The 20,652-nt window shown below is 38.5% G+C and overlaps 1 protein-coding gene across 1 annotated transcript in view; it reads left to right on the forward strand.

Annotated features, from left to right (window-relative positions):
• Positions 1–2,418: 2,418 nt before the first annotated feature.
• Positions 2,419–20,652, forward strand: part of mast1a (microtubule associated serine/threonine kinase 1a) — an 83,311-nt gene continuing 65,077 nt past the window's right edge. Inside the window, exons 1-2 of the mRNA XM_067405175.1 lie at positions 2,419–3,261; positions 17,861–17,892. Coding sequence (XP_067261276.1) covers positions 3,211–3,261; positions 17,861–17,892 — 83 coding nt within the window. The 5' untranslated portion in view covers positions 2,419–3,210. The remainder of the gene's footprint in view (positions 3,262–17,860; positions 17,893–20,652) is intronic.

A 20,652-nucleotide genomic window follows, 5' to 3' on the forward strand; every position in this document is an offset into this window, starting at 1 on the left:
ACAAACGTCTCCATGGTTGCAAGACACGCTCCCTGTGCAAGCAGGGGCTCACGGGCGCTGCGTAATATCATTGCACTGCTGCAGCCATGATACGGCAGCAAAGTTCCTTGATTATTACGCCTGAATGAGTCGGAACGTGAACTCGTGTCACTTGAGCTGCCCACAAGGCTATCGGTGCTGACTATGCTTTATTCTCCATCATTAATTACATATTATTGCCTGTACATAAATTAACCTTTATGTTATCATTACAGATTAAAATGTATAAATCAAAATATTTATTGCATTTATGAAGAAAAGGTTCAGCACCCAAGTCTCTATCACCTATTGCCTCAAAGGTGTACTGCGTCTTTGGGCGGATTGCCGAAAGCAGTTTTAGGATTGTTCGTGATTTGGTCTGAGTGACTTAAGAGTCCTCTTGACTACTTATAACTTTTCACAAATTTAGGAGCTAGTTTTAACGCTAAAATGCTTTGTGACATACTCTTAGAGCAAAAATTTAGGACTGATATGCCCATTATTTTTAAGAGTTTCTCTATCGGCAAGTTAGGAGCTACTTAAGATGTTAATGTCATGACAGAATACAGGAAGCAATAGTAAGTTAACACGTTTATTGATATATAAAAGAGCAAAGTCCCTGAACAAAGGAAGCTGGGTGGCGGAGGGACTGAGATGGTCAGCGTAGAACAAAGTGAGTTGAAGTGCCAAGTGTGCTGGTGATGATGATGGCTGAATCCAGACATAGAACGAAGTCCACGAAGACACCGAACAGGAAGCACAAGACTGGAACGCCAACAGGAACGGGATGGAGCACAGAGACATCAAACAACGATCTGACAAAGGAGATGAGAAATGAGTGAGCATATAAAGGGTGAGTGAATGAGCTGCAGCTGGTGCTGTGATGAGTGTCAGCTGGAAGCACTGATCATCCACGTGGCTTGGGCACGCACGCACGCCCACTCACACACACACACAAAACAGTGACACGAGACAAGCAGGAAACAATGCATTCAAATGCCGTGACAGTTAAAGGGTTAGTTCACCCAAAAATGAAATTTCTGTCATTTATTACTCACCCTCATGTCGTTCAACACCCGTAAGACCTTCATTAATCTTCGGAACACAAATTAAGATTTTTTAGTTGAAATCCGATGGCTTCGTGAGGCCTCCATAGGGAGCAATGACATTTCCTCTCTCAAGATCCATTAATCTACTAAAAACATATTTAAATCAGTTCATGTGAGTACAGTGGTTCTATCTTAATATTATAAGCCTGTTTGTAAATATGGCCCCTGGTCTGCAACAATGTTTAGGTAAGTGGCACGTATCGAATTTACATCCACATGAATGGCCGCACCCAGGGTTTTCTCAGCATAACATTGCCCAGAGCATCACACTTCCTCCAGCGGCTTGTCGTCGTCCCACAGTGATCCTGGTGCCATCACTTCCTCAGGTAAACGATGCTTCACAGACACTCCCATCCACGTGATGTAAAAGAAAATGGGACTCATCGGAGCAAGTGACCTTCCACTTCCACTGCAGGCGCTTTTGACGGTGGACAGAAGTCTTATATATGTATTATATATATGTATATATTAATGGATTAGTTCACTTTCAAATTAAAATTTCCTGATAATTTATTCACCCTCATGTCATCCAAGATGTTTGTTTTTCTTCAGTCAAAAAGAAATGAATTCCAGGATTATTCTCCTTATAGTGGACTTCAATGGACTCCAAACGGTTGAAGGTCAAAATTACAGTTTCAGTGCAGCTTTAAAGAGCTTTAAACAATCCCAGATGAGAAATAAGGGTCTTATCTAGCTAAACGATCTGTGATTTTCTAAAAAACAATTTTTTTAAATGATAAAATTTTAACCATAAATGCTCATCTTGAACTAGCTCTCTTCTTCTTCTCTATTAGAATTCCTGCAGTGTAGACACTGCTAAGCGTATTACTGCCCTCCACAGTTCAAAGTTTGAACTACATTGTCATATATAATATGCTAGTGCAAGTATCTAACAATTAATTCAAACTTTGACCTGTGGAGGGCAGTAATACACTTAGCAGTGTCTACACTGCAGGAATTCTAATAGAGAAGAAGAACAGAGCTAGTTCAAGATGAGCCTTTATGTTTAAAAGTATATAATTTTTTATTTTTTAGAAAATGACTGATCGTTTCGCTAGATAAGACCCTTTTTCCTCGTCTGGGATCGTTTGAAACCATTGAAGCTGCACTGAAACTGTCATTTTGACCTTCAACCGTTTGGGCTCCATTGAAGTCCACTATATGGAGAAAAATCCTGGAATGTTTTCATCAAAAAACCTTAATTTCTGAAGAAAGAAAGACATAAACATCTTTGATGACATGATGGTGAGTAAATTATCATGAAATTTTAATTTGAAAGTGAACTAATCCTTGAAGTGTCCCAAAATAGCTCTGCACTAATTTCCTGAGATTGACTTATGACGGGCGCCACCTACATGTTTACTTCAGCTCAGAGCTCAAAGGGTTAACGTGCTTCTCCTTGAGAGTGAGCAGATTCATTACACGCGCATTCTCCAGGGTAGCAGTGTGTGTATTTGGATATATCAGCAGAGGCGGCAGCTAGTGCAGATTTCACGTGCACTCATCAGTGTACCACAGGAAGGAATGATTACTGTACTTCATTCATTCAGAAGCTCAAGGCAACAATCAGAGCAGGATGCATTTCACATAAATGAAGCCATTACTGATCCAGCTGCCAGCCAGCGAATATGATATGATGGCGATGTCCTCTGGGGGACAGACCGTGGTCCATTAGTGCGGCTGGATGCCTCGTTAGTGCTCCAGATGTCCAAAAAGACCTCTCTCCGAAAGGACGCGCCTCGGTCGTGCCCGCGCGGACAGAAAAAGTGAAGATCGAGATCACTCAAGATGAATGTTTTACTCGTTTCTGACCGTAAAAACCAGGCACTTTGACCCTGGTCGCTGAGACCGGAGCGTTTAAATCATTATTATACGATATTCCGGTTTATTTTTTAACGGTTACTTTCCATCAGCGGTGTGTTTGTTGTTGATGTGTCTCGCGCATCTCTTTGCAACGCCCATGATCTTCTCTACCTGAGGGGGAAAACAAACGGAGTAAAACTTCTGAACATCAGCCTGTAGGCGTCTGTCACCACGTGGACTCAGATGTGACCGGTGGAGGGTTTTAATCAAGACAGACACGATGAGCGATGCAATGGATGACTCCGGTATTATCCGCCGGCGGAGGATGCAGGTGAGGCGTTTTTTATAAAATCGATTTATTTTTATCACCCCATATATAATGTATCTACTACATGACATGACTGAAATCGACGACGTCCTGACTGAGAAATCACAGCTGTCACTTTTGAGCCAATCAGAAGCTCCCTCTGTCAATTATTTAACGCGTTCGGGTTTGCGGACATCGGGTTGGCTGGCTTGACTTCGGAGGGCGGGGTTCTGGGGAGGGCGTGTCATTTAAATTAGCAAAACGGTTGAAAATTTGTTTTCAATGAATGGGGACTGGAGCTTTCAAGCGCCAAAATATAAGAAAACAAACAAAAACACATTAAAAGTATCATATACTTGGTCCATATGAGTTATATTCCAAGGAGTAAAATGACAGTGTGAATGTGAAGGGCGCCTAAAATACCCGAATCCATTTTCATGGCCAGGGACAGTGTGAATGCTAATAGAGTACCTCAGGGATCACGTGTTTTTGTAGGCAAAACCCGGGAGCGAGTTAGCATTTTAGGACTTCTGGTTCCAACGCCTTAAAGTCTAGGTGCGTCCCAATTCGCGTACTTATGCACTATTCTGTGACGCTTTTAAGTACAAATAGTGCGAGTAGTGCGTTCACACTGAAAATTCCAAAAAGAAAAAACTTTAATGCTGCGTCCCAATTCGCCTACTTATACTACGTCCTAAAAGTATGTACTGTTTTTGTAAAGAAAAAGTACATACTTTTGAGTGTGTAGCAGAAGAGTATGCAAGCTTTGAGACATACTACCTCGTCATAATTGCGTCATTAACGGACGTTCTGTCGCTTAGTTACGCAACCTGTAACTGTTTAAACTACACTGTCAATCATCTTGTCACAGTTAAAATCCTCCACATTTATTTAAATTTTATTTCCTACCGTTTCGGAGATAAATGTAGTCGCACGTTGATCTGCCAGTCATGGGTCTTTCATGCAATAACTCTCCTCGTCTTTGCATAATGATGCATTTAAAAATTAATGAACAAACGCATCGTTATAAAAGTTCACAATGCTGTTGCAAATGAAATATAATTTGGATAACATTTAATAAACATATTTTCGTCAGGTTAGATACTGATTATTAATCATTCAAGCCCCTTTATCTTTACCGCTCTGCTTAACCGGCGGACTCGCACATCCGTCATGTTTGTAGTTTTTTACCCCTTTTTACTCGTATTTGTAGTTCTAATCGAATCCTCGTCCACAGCGCAATGTGTTATGGGCAATATGGTGCGTTCAAGTCATGTCGGAAAGATCGTATTTACGAGCAGAACCGACATGAACGCCACCATAATGTCGTAAATACCAGTGGGAAGCTCGTAATTTTCTTTAAGCTCCGATCTGTACGAGTTGGGGGCGTGTCAGTCAGAAACATAGCGAAATACCACAATACCTGCAGGTATTTAGCAGTGACATTGTCAGGCTTTTCTATTTACAACGAAGTAAGCTGATTCCCAGCAAAAAATATGATAGCATCACAGTATAAAAATGTATTATGTAACAATAAAGTTTACAATGGCTTCATAAATGAATTAAAAAACATAAAAAAGCAACATACAACTAATGCACACAAGTGTTATTTTGTGTAATTCATTTAGAGAAGGCACACCGCCATTATACTCCGAGGAAAGTGACTTGAACGCACCTACCGTCGTACACACGACTTCCCACCTCGTAAATACGAACTTCTCTAGAGGACTTTGAACGCACCAATATTACCGGTTAGAAGTGTGCACGGATCTGCACTTCGAATTCTAACCGGAAAAAGTAGACCATCCGGGTATCTTTGGAATACTCATTTCAACATACTACGATTTGGGACATACTAATTCTTTTTTCGAATACTATTTAGGACGGATAGTATGCGAATTGGGACGCAGCAAAAGTGTGGAATGTTGGACACTTCACGCGCTCAACTGTCGCAGCTTTAATTACGTAGTGGAGGCGCAGAGGGTATCAGACTCCGATGTTAAATGACAAAATATAGACCCATTAATTGCCTACGTCACCTTGACGTCACCGCTCTAGCTGGAGGCAAAACATAAATAAGATCTCATAGTAGGCGCGCTAAAAGTTTTGACTTTAAAATGTCTTGTTGTGTTATTGGCTGCCAGAATAGAAGGAACAGGACTTTTGGTTCAAAACTAAAGTTTTACCAGATCCCGGCAGACATTCCTTCACAGAAATCAAAAAGATAATTGTGGTTGAAAGCAATACGGCGTACAGACTGGACGGAGATGATCATAAATAATACTTGTGTTTGCAGTGCACACTTCATATCAGGTAAAATAATCGATGCATGTAATGGTGTGTTGGTTTTATCTAGTACAAATCAGCAAGTTTCTGTTTTATAGGTGAAAAGTCGCCAACTTTCAGCGCACTAGCTAGCTTAAATGTTAACCAAACATACAGCGATAGATGTGTGTGCCATCCTTTGAATGGTCTCTTAAAATAATCCACATTGTTAGCCATAATCATAGTTAGCCCAGCGTTAGGTTACATTAGACAATAAGCCTTGACAAAATTCCCCGAACCACCTGAAAGTAATTCATATGTTGTCTAGGAAATATTTTTGTAGTTAATTTACAAAAATAGCTGTCACGGTCCCGCAGAGTCAGTGACTGAACATATTCGGACAGTTCTGAACCTTCTTCTGCATCTATGTTTAATAAATCCCTCCTAAAACATGCTAGAGTCCAGCGCCTCTATTTGCCTCCAGCTAAGCCCCGCCCACCAGGAAACGTTGCAATGTTTACAAACTTTTAAGGGGTCTATACAATTCACGCACTTCATGGATGAGTACATAGTGCATAAGCACATAGTGTATAAGTGCATAGTGTATAGTGCGTCATTTGGGACGCAACTTATAAATATTTTCACGTTTTGATCTATGAAATAAAACACCAGTTATAACCCGCTTTAACCCATGTCTTAAAAACAGCGGTTGCTAACAAGTTGCTAAAAGGGACTACTTCCTTTGGCGGGGATATTAGACATCATCATGACAAAAAGTGGACAAATATTCATACACAGTGCAGATCATAATCAGCATGTTTTTAAATAAAGTAGTTTTTTTAATAAAGTTTGAGGAAGCTTGGTGGTGGTGATGTTGATCCGCGACCATGGTGTGCTGTAGTCCGTTTATAGCCTACTGTTAGCTTTTTATATCTGACGACTTTATTTAGGCTTCAAAATATATGAATGTTGTGTTAACTTGAAAAGATTATCTTGATAGACCAAACATGTAAGTGTCATAACCCTTTGTTAAACACAGAGCTTATTTTTTGCGATTTTCCAAAAGTCTATGGGAAAAATGCATAGGCTTTCGATTGAGGGAACCCGTGCACCGCCGGGTTGGCCTACAAAAACACATCATCCCTGAGGTACTCTATGAAAGTAGATTTTTTTCTTTTTTTGCTTCATTTTTTTGCACTTAAAGTTGGCTAAGATTGTTCATTTATCGTAAAGAGAACTCCTGTGTGAAAACTTTGATTTTAAATGTAGTTTGCACAATGCGATCAACACTTAAACACTTTACTTAACACTAATTCTTTGCCCAACAAAAAGTAAATGTGATGTGTTATCTAAACCATAACAGGATTAGATTTGTTTTCATTGTCAGTTACTCACTAGGTTCCAGCGTACTCACAGGAGTTCATATTTGCTTTGTGGTTTGGGAGTTATTGTTTTCATGTCTCCGGTTCTTGCCCAAAGCAACTTAAATGGAAAAAAAGCATAAAAGAAGTTTTGAGCTGTCGTATTATTGTTGGTACAGCACGGAAACCATCTGCTGTTCTATGAAGTCAAAACAAAATGTGTGCGTATTAGTTTCACTTCCCCTCTTTCACTGCTGAAAATAAACAAGCCATTTTCAAGCTCCAGCTGATCTGGGTTTCAGAGGCACTCCACCCCAGACAGCTAGAGATTTCGCAAAAAGGTCACCACTTTTCAGCTCGTTAACTGGAAAATAAGAGAATTGAGTGTTTATACTTTAGCTTAAAGTGCTGGACAACAATATTAGCGGCTCAGTTTGACAGCAATTTCAGTAACTTTTTCATCACATTCTATACATATCAATTTACGTTGCACTGTTTTACTGTACATATTTGCACTGGTTACATTTGTTTAAATTGTAAATTTTCATATGTGTGTGCACTTGAATGAGACTAAATTTCATTGTACAGCTGTACAACAATATTATAAAATGAAATGAGTCATTTCAACGAGGAATAAAGCATTCCTTGATATATATATATATATATATATATATATATATATATATATATATATATTTTTTTTTGCAATAAACGAGTTCATTGTATCATTAAAAAGCGGTATTAATTCTGTACCTTTCAGTTTCAGAACTCAAAACTTCCTCCTTAGAGAAAAGTGTATATATTGAAACAAAAATGGTTTGTTCCATTGCATTCTTCTGCAAATTTTTGCCATTTGAACACAATGAACACCTATTATGTGTTCAGTAACCTGGCCTGTTTAGTCACCGTAAGGTCATATGAATAGAATCTAAACACCAAAGGTAAAATAAGGAAAACAGTATAACATTTTTTTTTGGCTTTGAGTAGCACCAGACACTCTGCAGATCCTTCTAATGTAAACCAAATTTAGGTATAAGTGGCTTTAAGTTTATGTGCAAAAATATATATAGGTTTCTTATTTCAGGCATATTTTAGTGTGGATTGTTTATAAATATGTAACAGTGTAAAAAGGTTGTTACTGAAGGACTGGGCAGTTAAAACCTGCAGCTCATGTTTAAATGCAGCATCTCATTTCACAAGAGGACATTTACATAGTGTCACTGGCAATCCTCATTTTGACTGCGTGAGATTCTCCAGCTTTGTTGTTGTTGAGCATCCAAATTGTGAGCTGTTAAAGCTCTGCCCTCTTTTGGAAAAGGGGCAGGAGCAGCAGCTTATTTGCATTTAAAGGGACACACACAAAAAAACTGCTTATGTTTTTGCTCACACCCAAATTTGACAAGCTATAATAAATGATCTGTGGGGTGTTTTGAGCTGAAATTTTACAGACACATTCTGGGGACATCAGAGACTTATATTACATCTTGTAAAAGGGGCATTATAGGTCCCCTTTAAAGGGTTAGTTCCCCAAAAAATTAAAATGATGTCATTAATGACACACCCTCATGTCATTCCAAACCCGTAAGACCTTGTTTCATCTTCAGAACACAGTTTAAGATATTTTAGATTTAGTCCGAGAGATTTCCGTCCCTCCATTGAAAATGTATGTACGGTAGACTGTCCATGTCCAGAAAGGTAATAAAAACATCATCAAAGTAGTCCATGTGACATCAGAGGGTTAGTTAGAATATGTTGAAGCATCGAAAATACATTTTGGTCCAAAAATAACAAAAACTACGACTTTATTCAGCATTGTCTTCTCTTCTGGAATCCTTTCCATTGAATTGATTCCATTGAATTGATTCCATTGAATCCTTTCAACTGTCGTCGTTGGTAATGCACTTTTGCGTCGTTGTTTTTGGCGATTAGGACATCCGTGTCATGCACACTTTCGCACCATTTTAAAAAAATATAGCAATACCAAAATACAAACAATGTAGAATAGCTTGAATACAGCGTGCGTCTCCCTCAGGCTGTAAACGAAGCTCGGGCGCACCGGATAACACGTCAGCAGCGTCTTACATCAGCAGCGTCACTGCGGAGTCGTGAACCACACTCCGGAGCAGAAGGGGGCGGTAATGCACCAATAAGCTGGATGCCAACTCAGGGATGGAAATTAACTTTTTTGTCTACTGGCCACTGTGGCTGGTGGATTTCAAAATCTACCAGCCACTCAATGTTTTTACCAGCCACTTTCTTGTTTTTAACCGACAATGTGTAACTGCATGTGAAAATTAATACTACAAGATCTACAATACTTAACCAGTTTATTTAATCTCAAGTCTCAATGAAATACTGACATTTTCTCTTTCTCTCTTATACACACACAAACCATGAACTGATATACATTTCAGTACTGTTCGTTCAAACCGCCGCCGGCAGGAGGGTCAAAGTGAATGACAAGTTGCGGCAAACAATCGGAATCCTCTCAAGCGAGGACCTGTACATTCCGATTGGTTGCCGGCGAACCGCGTCATAGCTCATTACCATAAAGTTGACCTGATTTCAACTCCCCTCGATGCTCTCAACGTCCAGGACGTGCTGCGCCGCGCCGCACCGCACTGCACTCGCCGGCTCACATTGAAAATGAATGACTTCACTTTGACGCTCTCGCCGCCGGCGGTGTGAACACAACTATGGGAAGCCAAACACACCGCGTGCGATGTAACGCCACATTTTGTTTGAAGGTGTGCCTCCTCTAAAAGTGTCCGCCGTCCAGGTGAAACCAAGCGGCAACCTCCCCCTTTCTCTCGTGAAGCCAATACGGAAGTAACTTAAACTGCGATTCATCGACTGGCCGCTAGGGACAGGCCTCAAAAGAGAGCAGAATCTCATAGAGTCCCATTTTAAATTGGCCAAGTTTATAGCAGAAAAAAACATGTTTACAAGTTGGTTCAAATTGTGGTTTTGGTCTATACTGCTATTTTTGCCCTTCATGACAACTCTGAGGGGAGTGAATTTTTTTTTATCCGTTTAAATTATATTAAGCCTTAAAGTTCTGCATAATTAAGGGCGTGGTCACTTGAGTGACAGGTAGATTGCGCTGCTGTCTGTGAGCCGTCATGTTACCTCAGCTGCCGCTGAATTTGGCATCTCAGCCATTTTTTTTCTCGATTATTTTATACAATTATAAAATATGGCTTGCTGCATAATATTCGAGACTGATGTGTGTCTGTGTAGATGTGCATGCATGCGGAAGAAACAGAACACACGTTGTTGGATCAGGGAATTGGCTGAAAGTTTTGGTTGTGAGATTTACTACAATGACAATGGCGGGAGGATATCAAAATCCGACAGCACTGCTTGGATATTATAACTAAAACTTTTGCACTATTTTGAAAAATATACTTTGGACACAGGCTCATTTGTTTGTTAGATACAGTTTTACAACATAAAGGCTGTTCAGATTGCATCCTTTCTTGAAGAACGATGACAGAGAGCAGATCATTCAGAAGAAATGTGACATATTTTTTTTGTTTTGCAATGGACACTCATATTTTACCCAAGTGCCACAGTTTGGATTCATCTCGCGATCTCTATTTCATTATAAAGGTATGAAGTCCCATTTGATTTTCCATGTTGTTATTTGCACACCCAACACTACTGGTGTTGGAGTATCTATATCTTAAAAACACCGTAGATTGACAGTAAACCTTTAGAACGTTCTGATGATAAAACTTGTCTTCATTATTATTTTAGATAGTATCTAAAATAGATAGATAGCTCCTTTGCCTGCTAACATGGTCACGCCAAGCTAGGCGGGCGTGGTTTCAGCAACCAATCACATCAGCTCAAACCATCTCCCCGCCTCTTTGCCCATTTTCAGTTATCCGGGAGTGACGTGCGGTGACGCGCAGCTAAGATGGCCGCGGCCTCATTTAGGCGTCAAAACTGCTGTTCAGAACTCTATGGGTGACGTCACGGACACTACGTCCATATTTTTTTACAGTCTATGGGTGAAACAGTATGCTATTTTTATTTACCCGCCATGGTGGCCGGTAGGTGAAGCGAGTTTACCCACCACAACACAAAATCACCCGCATTTGGCTGGTGGCGGGTGCTAATTTCCATCTCTGTGACAACCGCCGTAAAACAGGAAAGAAGAAGAAGAAGCGGAGACGTGAACGCGGATTGACAACAGACCCGGAAGAGAATACAATGCTGAATAAAGTCGTAGTTTTTGTTATTTTTGGACCAAAATGTACTTTTGATTCTTCAAAATGTCACGGATGTCCTAATCGCCAAAAACAACCATGGCGACATAAAAGTGCATTACCAACGCAGACAGATGAAAGGATTCAATGGAATCAATTCAATGGAAAGGATTCCGGAAGAGAAGACAATGCTGAATAAAGCATTTTTTGACCAAAAATTTATTTTCGATGCTTCAACATATTCTAACTGATCCTCTGATGTCACATGGACTACTTTGATGATGTTTTTATTACCTTTCTGGACATGGACAGTCTACCGTACATACATTTTCAATGGAGGGACAGAAAGCTCTCGGACTAAATCTAAAATATCTTAATTTGTGTTCCGAAGATGAACGGAGGTCATTAATGGCATAATTTTCATTTTTGGGTGAACTAACCCTTTAATAACGCTCGTAACTTGGATCATAGATCATATACAGACTGAAGTAAGCGTGTTTCAAGTTTTTATAGACATTTTTCATATAATCTATTGCTTTGAACATTAACCAGCATGGTGTATGTGCACATTTTATCATGTCTTCTTCAAATGAAATATATATTCAAATAATGACACTGATTGAGCCTTACGTCTGTTACGTAACGATGCCTTTATTGTTTCTGTGTTAAACTGACGTGTCCGTTCAGATACTGTAGTGCTCGTGTACGTGATGAAAATATTAAACCTTTTAAATGTCCTTCCGTGTTTGTCCCTCGTTTGTTGTCATTGGATTATATTTTTCAAGGTGCCCTCAACTCTGTTTATGTTAATAACCCCACCCCCCGCACTCCAACCTTTCCACAGTTTTACACACACATTTCTAGAGACTTTTTCCAGCTAAAACAAGGGGATTTCATGACACTTTAAGCTTAATAAAAAATTAAAAAACATAATTTCACTGTCATATTCAGGATCTGCACTCCGGGAAAGACACATATCCAGGTTTGCAGCTCTGCTTTCTGCCAAAAAGCCATCTGGATCTTGGAGATGCGAAGATGGAACAGCTTTCAGCCTGGAAAGCTTTATGGGTGATTAAATGTAGACCACAAATTAGTGGTTGCTTTCAGGGATGCCAGGGAGTTTTGACCAACTTAAGGCTTTGTTTTAGGGAGCACTTCTGAGAAATATGTCCACTTGGGAATTGACCTCTCAGGAATTCTAGGAAGCTTAACGATTGGATGCAGCTTTAAGGTGCATCAAAGCAGTATAAAGCCCACAGTCAGTTAGTATACGGCATGGATCAGTGTGTGTGTACATACAGGACGCATAGATTTCACTAGCGACCACTTTGATTCTTATAAATGCTTACCAAGGCATAGGCTTACAGGAAATGCTTACAGAGACACATACACACTCCTCCTCAACACACATTCAAGTCCATTCCATCAGGCTATCTGAGCCCCATGTGCTGGATAAAAGGAGGGTCTGATTTTCCTGGGACAGACACGGTCTGCTCTTTTAAGCCCCATTAGGCAGGTAATGGCAGCCTAACAGCTTATGGCCTTGCAGAATAAATATGATGGAGAGTATGTAAAGAAGCGATGGGTAATATAACAAAAAAAAAAATCCTTTTGATAATATTCAATATATCTCAGTATATTATGATGTTTATGTAAACGCAAAAGTATAATATAGTAATTAAAATAATGCATACATATTTCCAGAATCCTTTGTCACTAAATAAAAATAAATATATTTTAAATATTTTTATTTTATTTTATTTTATTTTATTTTATTTTATTTTATTTTATTTTATTTTATTTTATTTTATTTTATTTTATTTTATTTTATTTTATTTTATTTTATTTTATTTTATTTTATTTTATTTTATTTTATGCACCAATTTAAGAAAACCGTAAAAACAGCAATGCAAAAGTTTGGTGTTGGTTAGATTTTTTTTTTTTTTTTAAACTGTCTCTTATGTTCACCAAGGCTGCATTTATTTGATCAAACATACAGTACAGTAGTAATATGTAATTTATTCCTGTGATCAAAGCTGAATTTTCAGCATCATTACTCCAGTCTTCGTTGTCACATGATCCTTCAGAAATCATTAAAATATGATGATTTGTTGCTCAAGAAACATTTCATATTATCAATGTTGAAAACAGTTATGCTGCTTCATATTTTTGTGGAAAGAGTGATTAATGCATCCTTAATGATTGAAAGTATTAATTATTTTTTTTTTTTTTAAATGTTGACCCCCAAACTTTTGAACAGTAGTGTATTTTTACCAAAACACACAACAATCTCACATGGAGACTGGACCCTTATTGAATCATGATTCAAATGAAAAGAGTTTTGAATAAATTCATTGACATAATTATGCTTATACAGGTATGATATTTCAGTAAACCTGTTCACTGAAATATATCATAGGCTACCTGTATAAGCATAATTATGTATATATTCTATTACTATAAAACAGCATTATGGTAGTCTTAAAGGGTTAGTTCACCCAAAAATGAAAATCATGTCATTTATTACTCACCCTCATGCCGTTCCACACCCGTAAGACCTTCGTTCATCTTTGGAACACAAATTAAGATATTTTTGTTGAAATCCGATGGCTCCGTGAGGCCTGCATAGCCAGCGATGACACTCCCTCTCTCAAGATCCATTAATGTACTAAAAACATATTAAAATCAGTTCATGTGAGTACAGTGGGTTAATATTAATATTATAAAGCGACGAGAATATTTTTGGTGCGCCAAACAAAAAAATAACGAAAATTACTTCAGGAAGCATCGGAGCATAATGAATCAGCGTGTCGAATCATGATTCGGATCGAGTGTCAAACCGCCAAACTGCTGAAATCACGTGACTTTGGCGCTCCAAACCGCTGATTCGACACGCTGATTCATAATCCTCCATTTAACTAAGGATTAACTGCGATCCGTTGCACCCCTGATAATTAAAGAACACACTTATCATCATGATTGCTATCTTAACAGAGGTGGAGAAAAATCGTACTCCAGTAAGTAAACGTGTCCCTGTGAACTGGTCCCTAAAAACGTTGGTACTTAAAAGCGCTTCCCTCCATGTTTTCTGGTGCGCACCGTTTGTTTTTACCACGCACACGCACCAGTTATGTGATCATATTTTAAAAACGAAGCAAAAAATATTGATCAGAAAGTCTCAACTTATATCTTCATATGTAGGTATATGTAATATTTTTGTATTCTGGCTGCTAAAGACTGAATCCTGGATGATTCAGTAAACACTCACTGGTGTATATTTGTGGAGCAAATTCAGCCTGTCTGTTGAATCTCTCCAGCTGCCCTATGATTGACAGCCTGGTCTGGCAGTGTGGCGACTGCGTTATTACCCTCATCCCTCTTTTCCATCCCTCGTTTTATCTCCTGTTAGAACGAAGGGGCTTTCTCTCCTCTGGGCATTCAGCCCAGTCTGTTTCATTAGTCTCAGCTGTAGGCTGAATGTTATTCATCACCAGTCTGGAAGTTCACAGACTTAATGAGCCCAGTGTTTGTCAATATCGCCATTATGTCAAGTGCATGCTATGGATATGTTACTTTCCGTGTCTTATATTGTTTCAGTTTGTGGCCACTCCATTGGGAATGAGAGAAAAGTAGAAGGTGGCTGCATCCCAATTTACATACTTACAAGTACATACTTGAGTGTGTAGTAAGACAATATTAGGAGGGATATGCTGTCACTTCATAAAATTGCCTCCATATTGATAGCATAGCATTAGCATCTAACTAAACAAATTTGATGTTGCAGACCCAGTTGCATTCTGGGTCATTTCAAATCATCGATCATTAGCTATTCATGCTGTGACAGTCATGCAGCGGATAACCGGAAGATTCAAAGCCACTAGGGATTGGTGAACTTTAAATGACTTAGTAACCGAGATTGGGTTAAAATATATCAAGTGTCCCTTTAGCCTTCGCTAAAGACAATGAGGACAGTGGGAGAAGATGCTCTTACTGCCCTTTTCAACCCTCGCCTTTGACCTAAACATCCAAACAAAGTGCATCAAACAATGTCGTAATGAATAAATGAAGAAATGCTAGGATCAGAAGAGTAGAGAATCTCTTCTTCTCACAGTTCCAGTAGAGTTCAAAGAGGAGAACGCAACGATGAAAATGTAAATGAAGTGCTGCTGTAGAGAAAATAACAGCTTCTTTTTCCTGCTCTCTTGCTCCCTGTAGAGTGCAGACAGTCGATAGGCAGAAAAACACACTTGAAGATTTTGTCTAAGAGATAAAGCTGCGTGGAGAAATCGAAGCTCAGTTTTGTGATGTTTTCCTTATTTTTTAGCTCATAGGGTCAGGGGATGCAGCAAACCTCTAACCCTCAGTATTACCCCTCAATTAGGCTTCATACTTGCGATCCTCAGCAGTCAAAACAGACCAGATAACTGTTACTCTATCTGATTCTGTTTAGCTTTTTCATTTCACATTCATATGAAGTAAAAAATGTAAAAAATTCAAAACTTGGGCTTGGGCCAGTAAGAAACCACCTAGAACACCCTAGCAACTGCATAGCAATGCCGTGGCAACGACCCTCAACTCCCTAGTGAGTTTTGCACAGAAACCTCACACATTTCCTTCAGAAAATATAAAAAACTAGTTGAAAATGGAGGCTATTTTAAATAATACATCCATCAGTCCTTTGAAGGGATTTCTAATGTAAATCTATCTATCTATCTATCTATCTATCTATCTATCTATCTATCTATCTATCTATCTATCTATCTATCTATCTATCTATCTGTCTGTCTGTCTGTCTGTCTGTCTGTCTGTCTGTCTGTCTGTCTGTCTGTCTGTCTGTCTGTCTGTCTGTCTGTCTGTCTGTCTGTCTGTCTGTCTGTCTGTCTGTCTGTCTGTCTGTCTGTCTTTCTGTGTCATCTATCTGTCTTTCTGTGTCATCTATCTGTCTTTCTGTGTCATCTATCTATCTATCTATCTATCTATCTATCTATCTATCTATCTATCTATCTATCTATCTATCTATCTATCTATCTATCTATCTATCTATCTATCTATCTATCTATCTATCTATCTATCTATCTATCTGTCTTTCTGTGTCATCTTTCTGTCTTTCTGTGTCATCTATCTATCTATCTATCTATCTATCTATCTATCTATCTATCTATCTATCTATCTATCTATCTATCTATCTATCTATCTATCTATCTATCTATCTATCTATCTATCTATCTATCTATCTATCTATCTATCTATCTATCTGTCTTTCTGTGTCATCTTTCTGTCTTTCTGTGTCATCTATCTATCTATCTATCTATCTATCTATCTATCTATCTATCTATCTATCTATCTATCTATCTATCTATCTATCTATCTATCTATCTATCTGTGTCGTTTATCTTTATGTATGTCTTTCTGTGTCATCTATCTATCTATCTGTCTTTCTGTGTCATCTATCTATCTATATCTGTCTTTCTGTGTCATCTATCTATCTATCTGTCTTTCTGTGTCATCTATCTATCTATCTGTCTTTCTGTGTCATCTATCTGTCTTTCTGTCTTTCTGTGTCATCTATCTGTCTTTCTGTGTCATCTATCTATCTATCTATCTATCTATCTATCTATCTATCTATCTATCTATCTATCTATCTATCTATCTATCTATCTATCTATCTATCTATCTATCTATCTATCTATCTATCTGTCTGTCTGTCTGTCTGTCTGTCTGTCTGTCTGTCTGTCTGTCTGTCTGTATGTCATCTATCTGTCTGTCTGCATTAAAGCATGAGAATGTTGTGGGGGCTGTAATGAAATGGTGCTAGGTAGATATTGTATAAATCAGTGTTATTTTTTTTATAGTTATATATTTATTAATAAATTGAATTAGCTTCGGTTTATATATTTTATATATACTATTATATATTTTAGTTTAAGTTGTTGTTTATTTTTATTTTTAGGTAACATTTGTACTGTTCATTTAAGTTTTTCATCTAACATCTAGATTTTATTTATATTTCATCTCATAACAACAACACAGCTATAAACACATTCTCATTTTGTCATCTATTGCTTTTCATATCATGCTTGTTTGTTACAGCTTTTCTAAGTTCCCATTGGCAGCTGACTAACTATATTACTTACGACTTCTTATGCTGATATCTTGTTTGTCACTGAGGTTTTTTTTTACCAGTCAAGATTCAGCAACGAAAAGATGAAGAGTATTTCTGGAAGTTATTGTCCGTAAATATATTAAACAAATAGAAAAGTATTATGCTTTGTTTGAGAGAGTATTATGGTTATAAATTAAAAAATTAAAAAACGCACACAGTGGCCACAGACTATTTGTCCACTTAATCCTCCATTAGTTGCTCAGTGGCGCCAGTCATGCTGGCAGGGAAGCCCTTGTCACACACGATGTCATCAAAGTGAGTCACAGTGGGTGAAGTCATTTCCCCCCGACAGAAGCCCTTAGTGTACCATCACATGCACCAGCATGGCCTCTTTCCCACTGTCTAACATGTACTCACTCTCTCTCTCTCCAGTGACCTTGTTTGTGTAATTGGCCAGTTTAATGTTTTGGGGATTGTTCTCCCCTAAGTGCGTTCTCCCTCTCAGAGATCTGAAGAGCATTATGGGTCATAATGAATGTCAGCTGGCATAAGATTATTCCAGTTTGGATTCATCAAGATATTTATGTCCTAAAGCAAACTAGTATTGAGCAGTTATTGATGCTATCATTTTACACTGGGTAATATAATCACTCAGTCTATCATTTCTCTCTCTTTTCCAGAAGGATCTTCCCCTGCCCAGGAAGAGCAGTGGGTGAGTGTAGCAAATCTGCTTTACTTGATTTGATTCTGCATTTATTCGTCCAAATGTTATCTTTTTTTTTTTTTTGCTGGGACCTAGCATAATGTGGTACTGAGTAAAAGCACTTTTCCCAAATCCAATTCTAAACAAACAAATTCAGATTTTTCACTACACCTGTCAACATTGAAATTACTTGATGTGCTGAATGAAAGTTCAACAGACGAAAGTCAGAAACCTAAGACTGGTCTTGCATCACTGAAGGTGGTATTATGTAAACCCAGGGAAAATGGGAACATTCCCAACATTTGCATTTTTGTATGACATCAGAACAGATAATGCAGGGTCACAGTTATATCATGCTGCAATAGTGTGGCAGAATACAGTAGTTCAAGAGTGCAGGAAGTAATACACTAGTGCAGTAATGCAGCAAGGAGTGCTGTGATACATAAATGCAGCAATGCACTGCAGGATGACTGTGATACACTAATGCAGTAATGCAGGAACGTTACATCAGTTCAGGAAAGCAACAATACACCAGAGCAGTAATGAAGCAAGATATGCAGTTATACATCGTTGCAGCAGTGCAGTAATGCAGGAGCACAGCAGAGTGCAATCATGCAATAATGCAGGGATGCAATATTACTTTCACAAATTTGCCTGCCCATCCAGGTAAACGGCAGGTAAATGTGGCCCAAATCTGATTGTTTTGCCCACATGTGACTCATATCTGTTTTCCTCATGACAGTGTGAACAGTACAAACCACATGGAATTTGATCTTTTCAATTCCGATTTGTGCCAGATCACACTATAAACATGTAATCACTTACTTTAAAGGTGCCATCGAACATTTTTTCAAAAGATGTAATGTAAGTCTAAGGTGTCCCCTGAATGTGTCTGTGAAGTTTCAGCTCAAAATACCCCATAGATTTTTTTTTATAAATTTTTTTAACTGCCTATTTTGGGGCATCATTAGAAATGCGCAGATTGAGGCTGCTGCCCCTTTAATTGCTCACGCTCTCCGCCCCCTCCCGAGCTCTCGACTCTATCATTGCATAAACAAAGTTCACACAGCTAATATAACCCTCAAAATGGATCTTTACAAAGTGTTCATCATGCATGCTGCATGCATACATCGGATTATGTGAGTATAGTATAGTATTGATTCTGAATGAGTTTGAGGCTGTGATCTGTGGCTAACGGCTAATGCTACACTGTTGGAGAAATTTATAAAGAATGAAGTTGTGTTTATGAATTATACAGACTGCAAGTGTTTAAAAATGAAAATAATGACGGCTCTTGTCTCCGTGAATACGGTAAGAATGATGAAACGATGGTAACTTTAACCACATTTAACAGTACATTAGCAACATGCTAACAAAACATTTATAAAGAAAATTTACAAATATCACTAAAAATATCATGATATCATGGATCATGTCAGTTATTATTGCTCCATCTGCCATTTTTCACTCTTGTTATTTAACTATGCCAAGGTAAATTCAATTTTTGATTCTAGGGCACCTTTAATGTCCTCCGTGTTTACTTCTGTATGACAGCATGCTGTGTGTGTTGCCAAGTCTGCGATTTTTTCCTCAGAATTGGGTTACGCGGGTTGGTAACTGCGTGGGTTGAAACGACCATACTATCAAGATATTTAACCTTGTACGTGATTTTTACTGGGATACCCATGGAACGCGATTGGGCTGGTTTTGGACTGGTTTTGAGAAGCAATTGAGTGGATTTTGTGGTAAATACCTGGCAACCCCATTTGTATTTTAAAGGGGTCCTTGATTATGATTTCACTTTTTAAACTTTAGTTAGTGCATTCTATAAATTTTAACTTCTTCCTGAGTCTCTCCATCAGTGTCGACTCCGGTTTGAACAATGTAAGGCTGAACACCGTTACTGACAATCCTCATTTTAGTTGCTTGAGATTCTCCAGCTTTGTTGTTGTTGAGCATCCAAAGCGTGAGCTGTTAAAGCTTCGCCCTCTTTTGGAAAGTGGGCCAGGATCAGCAGCTCATTTGCATTCTGGGGACACCAGAGACTTATATTACACCTTGTGAAAAGGGGCAAAATCCTCCTCCCGAACCTACGTTAGGAACTTCATTTAGTACTGCAGTGCAGGAAAGCATCAATACACTAGTGCAGTAATGGAGCAATACATCAGTGCAGCAATGCAAGATTGGTGTAATGCAGGGATGCTTTAAAACTAGGCATACGGCGATACACTAGTGCAAAGATGGAGAGACATAATGCAGTAATACAATAGTGCAGCAATGCAAAAACACAGTTATGCAGTAATACTTTAGTGCAGTACTGCTAGAGTGCAACAGTATGGGGTTCAGTAATGTAGTACAGGCATGCAGTGATAAATGAGGGCATCAATGCACCAGTGTTTAAGAGTACTGTGGTGCTGCAGGACAGGAGTACTGGAGAAAAGTGGTTCTCAACTGGTTGTCGTGACCCCAAACTGCATCTGTCCTTATAGTTTTGCAGACAGCAGGGGGAAAATGCTACATGCAAATAATAAAATGCAGCCAACCATACAACTATGCATGGTTAGGATAGAAAAATGAATAGTCTGATTAACTTTTAAAACACAGGAGAAAACGATTCCCATATCTTTTACTGTTGACTTCAATCACCATGCATCCAATCACCAAATGGTGTTTTGTCATAATGTCAAAGATGCCAGTATCATTGAAAGCCATGAACAGCAATATGCAAGAAAATACAACACACACTAAATTAAATACTTGCAACTTGCA

Source organism: Chanodichthys erythropterus, chromosome 12 (genome assembly GCF_024489055.1).
Source record: "Chanodichthys erythropterus isolate Z2021 chromosome 12, ASM2448905v1, whole genome shotgun sequence".
Taxonomy (NCBI): Eukaryota; Metazoa; Chordata; class Actinopteri; order Cypriniformes; family Xenocyprididae; genus Chanodichthys; species Chanodichthys erythropterus.